This window comes from Tinamus guttatus, unplaced genomic scaffold (assembly GCF_059628265.1).
Source record: "Tinamus guttatus ecotype Peru unplaced genomic scaffold, ASM5962826v1 Tinamus_guttatus_pri_ptg000073l, whole genome shotgun sequence".
NCBI classification, from domain to species: Eukaryota; Metazoa; Chordata; class Aves; order Tinamiformes; family Tinamidae; genus Tinamus; species Tinamus guttatus.
Window position 1 is genome coordinate 961,688 of NW_028288607.1, and position 9,667 is coordinate 971,354.

General features: G+C 35.3%; 1 protein-coding gene across 1 annotated transcript in view; it reads right to left on the reverse strand.

Moving 5' to 3' along the window:
• The window catches only part of BAZ2B (bromodomain adjacent to zinc finger domain 2B), a 58,318-nt gene extending 49,081 nt beyond the window's left edge, over positions 1-9,237 (reverse strand). The window contains exons 1-3 of the mRNA XM_088519803.1: positions 9,039-9,237; positions 5,146-5,298; positions 3,775-3,968 (exon numbers count right to left, since the gene is read on the reverse strand). Of these exons, the coding sequence (XP_088375929.1) occupies positions 3,775-3,968; positions 5,146-5,298; positions 9,039-9,222 (531 nt within the window). The 5' untranslated portion in view covers positions 9,223-9,237. The remainder of the gene's footprint in view (positions 1-3,774; positions 3,969-5,145; positions 5,299-9,038) is intronic.
• Positions 9,238-9,667: the final 430 nt, after the last annotated feature.

Here is a 9,667-nt window from a genome sequence, read left to right on the forward strand (position 1 = left end):
GTATGAGTCCATCTAAGAACTGCAGTTTTGAGGATCAGATGGTTCTACCTCAGATAGCTAAGCTTTTTTTTTTTTTTTTTTTTTTTTTTTTTTTTTTTACACACTGCAGGCAAAAGAAATCATACACTACAAATGACCCTGACGGCATTTTAGGAAACCCTAAACATAAAATATTAAGGCAATGAAAGTGGAATTCAACCAGAACGAAAAATACTAACACAAACTAACTCCTGACATTTTAAGCAGCTGTAAGAACAGTTAGTTTGCTTCCAGATTTGTCGGTTCCCTTTATTTATTTGCACATGTAAGAAATCCAACAGGACAAACATTATGAGAATCTCCAGAAAAATGTAAGCATCTTTTCAAAATCTGAGAGTTCAGACCTGTATAAAGAAAAAAAATTGCATGTTCCCTTTTAACAAACAAAATTGTTACATTTTCTTATAATACTCATTTCATTATAATTATGTAAATTTTCAATTCTGTACTATTTGCCTAGAATAATTAATCTGAGGTTTAGATGGGATAACAGCCCCAATCTAAAGAATAAATACTCGATAACAGCTGACAACTGGTGTTCCTTCAAACAGTCAGAAACAAGTCCTTAGCTGCAACACGGGCAAAGAAATTTTTAAAACACTTGATAAGCTGGTGATAAGACCACCACCAAAGGCTTGCTAGAATGGTTAGCTACGGAAATGACAAGAGTGGAAGAAAGAGCAGAGTTAGAGAGGCTACAGCGGGCAGAGACGCCTACAGGAGTCTGGGCCTCTCGTGGCAGCTGCCTTTCAGCTCTTCCAAGGCCTCTAGGATTCGTTAACAAGACATCGGAGAAGGGAAAGCGGAACAGCCAGCGCAGCCGATACCACAGGATCCAGGTGAGAGTAGCCGGCTATAACCCAGCGGAATGGGACCATGGCTGAGCAGCACACACACGTTAGATCTCCTTCTGGCCTTCAGGGAATCGACAGTTTAGAACTTCACTATAGTTGAAGAGAAAGCTTAAAAAAAACTATTATCCAAGAAAAGTGACATGCTTTAGTTAAAACACCAACTCCCAAAGAAAATTACAGCTAAGATTATGATTAAAGAAATTAGAGAAGGAATACTAAAAACCCCAAGAAAAGAACGTTTGTAGGGGTATAAAGGGCTAAATTGTTTCAAAAGAAAGTATTCAGTAAAATCTGCTATGGAGAGAAAAATAATTTTAAACAAAGGCAAGTGTTATCATGCTTTGAAATTTAAGAATAAAATGTTATTTCGGGGACCAGTAAAATACTGAAGATAATTAAAACTTTACTTCATAACTTCTAGTGCTTCACTCTAATTATTGTCCTGATTTGTGTTTACTTATCTGCTTTTGCTAAGATGGCAACATATTCATATACAATACCTAAAAATATGATTCAAGTAGTTCCCCTTTAAAATATGCTTCATACTATTTTAATACATATATATATATATATACACACACACACACACAAAAGCATTAATAATGTCTTGTATTTATCATTTCTTAAACAGATATGAATTTATTATCCTGTGGAACCTAATTAATTCCTCTGTTAGAGGCACCATGCAAATTTCAACAAGTACCCCATTCATTTTTAAAATCTGTATTGACAAAATATCCCATCATGAAATATTTTATCTTTCTGCTGCCTTCTGATTAATCTTCTGTGTTTACTCAGTTCTAGTTCTGGCCTTATTCTACCTACCGGAACTAAGCGACTGAAATCTCTACTAATTTTTGTTTGTTTTTTAAAATCCAATATTTTGATCCAATCTGTATTCCTCAAAAAAGGCACATTTTTTTCTCAAAAAAATGCATAAAAAATGCATTTTTCAAAATGCATAAAACAGCTCTCATAATTCTGCTTCAACTGTATATTCTCTTATATAGTTAACTTTGCTTACATTTACAAAACTCTTAAGTGTCTCTCTAAAATGACACCAAAAATCACTAATCTTATGTATAAAGCACTTGCAACACTCAGTTAATCACATGAAAACAGTATGAAAACAGAATGGGCTTTTACAAATACTGGTCATGAGAGAACGGACCTTTACAAAACTTGATATTTGCAGCATTTATGAGTTCAAAAGAGTAAAGAATTCATGATCACGTCTGTGCAGGAGGGGTAAGATGACCAGTATGTTCAGAAACACAATGATAATAGGGCTCAATGCGAAAAGTTGGTGAGGAGGAAAATTTTGAGCATTCTCTATGTTTTTATAGGAAAGATTGTTCAAATCTTCCATTGAATAATGCTGACCACTTCAAAATGTTTCCAAGGAGAAAAAAATTCAAGTAGGTAACTACAAAATGTTGCTACATTCAAATAAGTAACTACAAAAATTACTACAAAATGTTTAGGAAACAGAACTTCAGATCTGAAATTTATTAATATTAGATAAAAGCTTTAGATGTGAGAGTCAAGACACAACAACAAACACATTTAAGAAAGGAGATACACTCATTTAATGTGCATTGAAACTGAAGTTTGCAGCCAGCACCGGTTTCAAAAGAAAAAGTATCAAGGATATAGAGCTGGTACTTCAATAACAAAGATAATACGAAGCAAGAGAGACAAACAATGATGAAAATCCAGATTGAAAACAGTAAGAGGTGAAATTTTCAGTGACGCACATACTAACAAAGCCAGCTAAATGCTGTGAATAAGACAAGTGATGAAAAAGTTATCATAGAGGAGTTTTCTCATTTACATAAAACTTTTTATGAAGGTATTTGGAGATACTGAAAGATTGTAATTTATTTGGTATTTCACATAACTGCAGTAACAAAGGCACACATCTGACAGTAGTTCAAATGTTAGCAGAAACATCATTTGAGAAACACTTCTGCGCCATAGAAGCAAAACTGCACTTTGCATGTAAGATACAAGAAGTACTTAAGAAAACAAACAGCTATTTATCATATTCATTTTAATAACATCTCCAACTATCTTCACACTTTCAAAAGTTGCTGCTGGTTGAGTGTATGAAGAACTTTTTCATGGAAATTGCTCTTTTCCATGCTAATAATTTCCCTATTGTCAATTTACTAACTATCCTATCACTAGAAAAACATAATTAATCATTTTAGGGTTAATAGCTGTTGTTATGCAGCTGGCTAGATGCAAACATGCACTGTGCTTTGAAAATGTCTGTATTTCACTTAGGAACATTCAGACTTGGGGATTGTAGGTATTGTCATGATGGAAAAGTAGTAGTAAGCCAAAGGCCCGATTCACTCACAAAAACAAAACTGAACATGAATATTGTAAAATACAGCACTTTATTCCAGGTGGCTACTGGTATGGAATAACTTTTTTAACTTCTAATATGGTCCAATCTCGTGTGTTTGGCCATATCTAACTTCCCAAGAGTAGAAAAGTTTTCAAGCACTGTTTGGCTCAGTGCCCAAGCAGCTTTATCCACTGAATGAGAGTACTCATGTCTTCAGTACTCCACAGCTGCTTATCTTTGCTGAATCATGGCCATTAATAATACGTATTTCTTATAAATATGAAATGACTCCCAGAAACACTTTTAAGGTGTTAATTTTATTTATGTCTGAAATTTGATATTATTAATTCCCTCAAATGTTATCCAGTGCAGATATTATCTAGTGCAATTTATTAATGCTACCATCTTTTGGCTCATAAGCATAATCGATAGAACAAAAAAAATTCCAGCATGCGCACTCACAACACTTGCTATCTTTAATTTTTTTTTTTTTGGTTGGAACACTGAAAGTTTAAGTATATTTACCTTATCTTTGATTTTGTCAGCTCTGGCATCCAAAATCTGTTTTTTACTTTGCTCATGGTTATATTTGCGGCCTCCTGGTCCTGAGGTTATCGGTTTTGCTTGTCCTGCGGATGTGGCAATGCTAGTTGATAGTACAGATGTGCTGATACCAGATACTGCAGTGGCACTGTTCCCATTCAATGATCCATTTATGCCTTGAGAAGACAGATTTTAAAAAGTGACGTATACAAAATATAAAATAAGAGACGCTTTCTTTAAGAGGTTCTAGTAACACTAACTTAGCTTGCACAAAACCATAGCAAGATCCCACAGATCCAGGAAGACTTTTTATGAACTTATTGTAATCCCAAAGTGTGGAACACCTATACTTTAAAGGACAAATATTTTAATTCTGTTTAAAAAAATAAAAAAGGAAGAAAGAAAAAAATTGAACATGTCTGTTTTCAAGCACAAACTATTTCTGAGTTTAACCATGACAATATCCTGTAGAAAAAAATATATATACACCAGCACACACAACACACACAGACTAGCATACACCCACAAAATACACCACAGTAAGCCTCACAGGACATTTTGTTTCCAATTTGGAGTATCAACCATGTCCAGAGAAAAATGCACAAAAAAAAACAGAGTATGAGGATACATAAATGGAGAAGGTGGGAAAAGTGAAGTTGTTGAAATCCTATCTGAAAGAATATGCAAGTTCTAGTTTGCTTAATTACCTAACAAGAAGCATGGCTTTCAAGAAACACACAAATATGATATTCTATAATTCCATAACTCTCATCAGATTGATTCTGGAACACTCATCAGTTCCTACAAGTAACCAAAAAATTGATGTACAATCAATGAACTCACACTGCGTCTTCAAAAGAGATGCAACACCACTACATAAAAGACTGTTCAAACAAAAGGAAACTTTCTGATGTCACTGGGCTAACCTTACTGCATTCCTGTCACCCTATTCCTCCATCTATACCTTCGCCCACCCAACAAACAACTACCTGGTGCCTATTTCCTCCATGCAGAAGGTGGCTATTTACTATGGAAATACATGGACTCCAAAAATCAACCCACAAACTTTAAGAGAAAAAAATATCTTACTACTCAATCCCAGACTAACTATCAAAGAATAATGGAGGAGGGGGATGTTACTAGGAAAGGTATTAAGAATTTACTGACAGTCTATATTTGTATCCCATGTTCATTACCTCTTTTGAGGTAATTATTACCTCATTATTACCTCTTAAGAATTGTTTAGGAATGGGAAGAGTGATCATAAATAAAAAGTAAAGCTCAAATTCCGTTTCTTTCTGTATACATACAAGTTAAATACAAATTTCTTCACATTACAACTTGAGGTGTTACCTTTTTCTATACTGCCTCGATTATTTTTCCCTGTAGTTCTTGAGTGGAAAGAAGCAGAATCAGCAGGAGGTGCAAACAGTGGTGAGATCCCCAAGAGTGGTGGGAAGAAAGCTGCCCCGGAACGAGAATGCGCATCCGCTGTTCTCCACCATTCTGCACCACAGGAAGAGAAAAACAAACTTCAGTTGTTCTAACCAAATATTTCTGTAAGCACTTTCCTGCAAACAATTCAGAAGAGATTTATATAAATTCTGATGGGAAGCAGAACAAACAAAAAAAAAAACTCTTATTAAAACCTTAACATAATAAATTGCGTGCATTTTCTGTGGGAATTCTCAAGTCATTTAACTCATTCTGATAACGATTTCAATGCAGTTTTACTTAAACTGGGTAGCTCTATACCTGCTCCAAGAGGTTTTTAATCCTAGAGTTTGACATAGGATATAAAAACATAATCTGCTAATCTGTTCTTTTTTTCTTCTTCTTCTTCTTTTCCTCTTCTGTAACATCCCTACTAAATAGATGTTGCACAATCATAGATGCAGCTAAACTGTGGTATACTGCTACTTACATAAATTTAAGTGGTTTAGCAAAAAATAAAGATTTCCTTTAAAGAGCAGTCTAATACTTGCACAACTTGTTTCTATTCTTATTTCTAACTCTCAGGTTAAGCGAATAGCTTCCAATCTCCACCAAGAAAATGAATTTTAAGCGACTTGACATGCTCCTTACAAATTCAGATTCAGAAGTTCTTTGCAGCAGCAACTAGTCTTATTATATGACCCCCTAATACAGATTTTTTTTTTGAGATTCTGTAAGACCCAACTAACTATATGTTGTTTATAAGGCACTCCTGATCAGCCATGTAAGAGATACCATGCTCTGCATTTTAATGCTGATTTTGCGCTAGCATGACAGTGACAAGAGTGCTGTGACTCCAAAGCAACCTCTTCAGTGTCAGGATCACATTTCATAGCCACAGCAGTGGTGACAACATTTTGGAATGAACATGTGAACAGGTTAACTATTCAAAGACAGACCATGCAGTAGCATTCAAATGGAATCTTTCTAAATGTTTCCAAGAGAAAAAAAAAAGCTCTTGGAAGTTGATCCCATTTGAGAGAGAGAGAGAGAGAGAGCATGCGCGAGAGCGCACAACTCTAATAATCTGCCAGGAGAAAAACATTCTTGCAAAATGTCTTTCAAAACCAACATAACTGCCACGTGAAGATAAACCTGATACCATATCACATTACCAAAAGCAGAAGATTCAAAAACATAACACAAAAATGCAAATGTCACAAAGACTAGAAACACATTCCAACTATATGAAGCCTAAATCTGACAAGCGAGTGAATATAAAATAATTAAACTACTGGAAGAGATGGTGACTACACAGGTCCTACATTGGACATGCAGCTTTGTTACAGGCTTCCCAGGGTAGCAAAGATAAATATTTTAGTATAGTTGATTAACAAAAAAAAAATTTACTAAAATACTGTCCTGTTTTAATTTTGAAGTATCAAATCAGAAAAGAAGCTTTCCAGTCATATAGTGAAAACTTCATAATGCAACACTGAAGCACTACAATAGGAAGGAACAATCTACAGAACTACCAATCCTCAATTACATAAAACAGAAAGCACTAGGTGAAAAGTCTTTTCTGACTTCTATGATTCTTTCACTGTATTTATTGTCTTGAAAATTGCTTCTTTTGCGCTTCCTATATACAGCTATAATTTAAAAAAAAAAAAAAAACAGAAAAATAGACAAGAGAGAGTAACTCAATGCAGCAGCAACTTAAATAATTTCCCTGTGATTAGCTGAGAATGCACAGAATTGGTGGTTTGGCTCACTGGAACGCTTCACTTCTTAAATGGAAAATTATCTATTACTGTACATTGTGAAGATGAGAACTGTGCCAGAGGTATAGAAATTCTATTGTGTTTTGCACACATGCGTTACCTGTGTGGTTAAAAGAACTCTACTATATTGTTAGCTCTAGCTATTAGACTAGTAAGGATGTTTCACACACCTAACTAAGACTATCAGTCGATACATAAATGACATTCACAGAAAGATAGTAAAAACAAGCTTCAAACTACTGACAGTGTAAATGGACACTGAAAATGCAAAAATACCATAGGTCACTACTACAATGCTACAAATAGCTAGCCCAAAATAACTTCCTACATTAACCATGCATTGTATTATCAAGATGCACAAAACAGATAGCCTATCAATGAAGACAGCAAATGAAAATAGTGCCATCCATAGTTTCACACACACATTTCATCAGAAAAGTACCACCACAGACAGGAGCTCAGTTGCATCTCTGTTGCTCACTGAAACACCTAAGAACACTAGAGAATGCCAGATAACTGTCAGGTGCACCCTTTCTCAATGAAGGAAGCTAATTTTACAGAGTTGACTAAAGTCCATAGAAACCAAGAGCAATTACCATTGCTGAGAATAAAGCTTTTAAATAAGTATTTGCTATTTCACTGCACTAGTATCTATTAGATGGCTATTACAACTGAATGAATGATTTTGTATAAGAAATATCAGTGAATTAATATACTATACCATAGATATATTGCATGGTTTTAGTAGAATTTTACCTCTCCTTACTTCATCTCTGCATGTATATCTTCCAGATGTTTTTGAATTGACTACTTACATACACAGTGCATCATTACCCACCCATTAATAAAGTTTTGCTTTTACACCTTTAGCATAGTAAGTGAAACATTCTGTCATTCATGGCAAACTAAACTTAAAACAACACTAAGAGGAATCACTGAAATATTTGCTCTGTTTTAACCAGTACATAATCCCAGGCTCCTCAAATTTTATTAGAGGGTGTCTCTATTTAAGAACAAACCTCTCTTCAGAAAGAAAACTTTTCCAATACTAAATTCCATTAAATTGAACTTAAAAAGTGCTACCTAAATAAAGAAATAAAGAACACACACTTCGTACCTGGCAATCCTAAACAGCACCCCAACACCCCAATGATAACTCTACACTTGCACCCATTTGAGTCCCCCTAGTTTCCTACAACCTGGTTGATAGGTCAGAAAAAGCCACTATCTACGCTGGACATATTCTGCCTTGCAGCAGGGCTGTCCAGGAGCACAGACCTGACACTCAGCAATGCTGCCCGTTCAGTGGGGATCCCATGCCTTTAGTTCAGGCAGCCACACTGATGCTCACAGATTGAGTCAACCCCTCCTTCAAAGCTAGATTTATCATTACGCTGTCACAGAGCAGTTCAGATGTACAAGCACACACATGAATTGCCTCTTAGGCTTCTGTTTCATCAACATTCAAACCCATTTGACTCCTGATTCTCTGTTAAAAAGCATCTTCATAATTTTTGAGACTTTCCCCATGGTCTATCATCAACAGATGTAGAAAAATGATCAAGTCTTCTTATCTATCAATTATGGGTTGTGCTCAAAAAGAGAAGTAAAAACAAGCTTTTCTAAGTCTACACAGAATTTTCACTAGTACGGTAACAGGGAAAAAAAAAACATTTACAAAGGAAAATAGGTTCCATCTTAGTACTAGCTGAGTACTTTCTAACATTGTGGTTAGGCAATCAACACATGCAGGTAAAGGCTGTTAAGTTGTGATGGAAAGAATAAATAAGCACTGTTTGCTTTACATGGTTCTTAGAAAACACTGTGGAAAGAGTGTTGCTAAGAAACTCAGGAATTGGAAACCATGCATCTCTTCTTATGAACACGGTTCTGGATTTAAACCAAGCCTAGTTCTGAGAGAACTGAAACCACCTACTTGCTGATATAAAATTCAACCAAAGTCTGTCTAGGATGAGGACAGTTAACTTTCTTAAGTTTAATATTCTTAATTAGTATTTTTTTTTTTACCTGGATAAGGTGCTAGCTGGGGATGTGCTGCTAAGGCTGTGGGTGTACCAAGTGTCCCCATGCCACCAAACTCGGAATGCCCTGAGCTGGCTGCATGCAGACCAAGGACTGTGTGGCTGACCATTGGCAAAGCACTCAACACAGTGGGCAGGTTACACGGCTGATCCCCAGCTGTTCTGAACATATATCCTGAGGGGGAAAAAACAACACCTGACAAACATGCTACATCACGCAAAGTACACCCTGAAGTTTTTTTCCTTAAGACTATATATACCTATATATAGGTAATAGATTTTTAAAAATATTACTAGTGTCTTTTACTATTCTTATTCTATTTCTGCTGACTATATCTCCAACACTGAACATATCTTAAAATGTTAATAACCCCAACAAAAAAAACACCCTAACAAAACATATTTTAAATAAAAGTGGGAAAAAATTGTTTTTTCCACAGCAATTTCTCCTAGTAAAGAAAAATAGCCTTTTTCTGAACACAGTGGTTTCAGAAACAGAGAAAGATCCTTTTATAAGCTGAACTACTTGGTGTATCTACTCTTAATCCATATAAAAACTCCCATTTCAGATATTAAAAGGGGCCTGCAACCAGACATACAAACATACAAACTAAT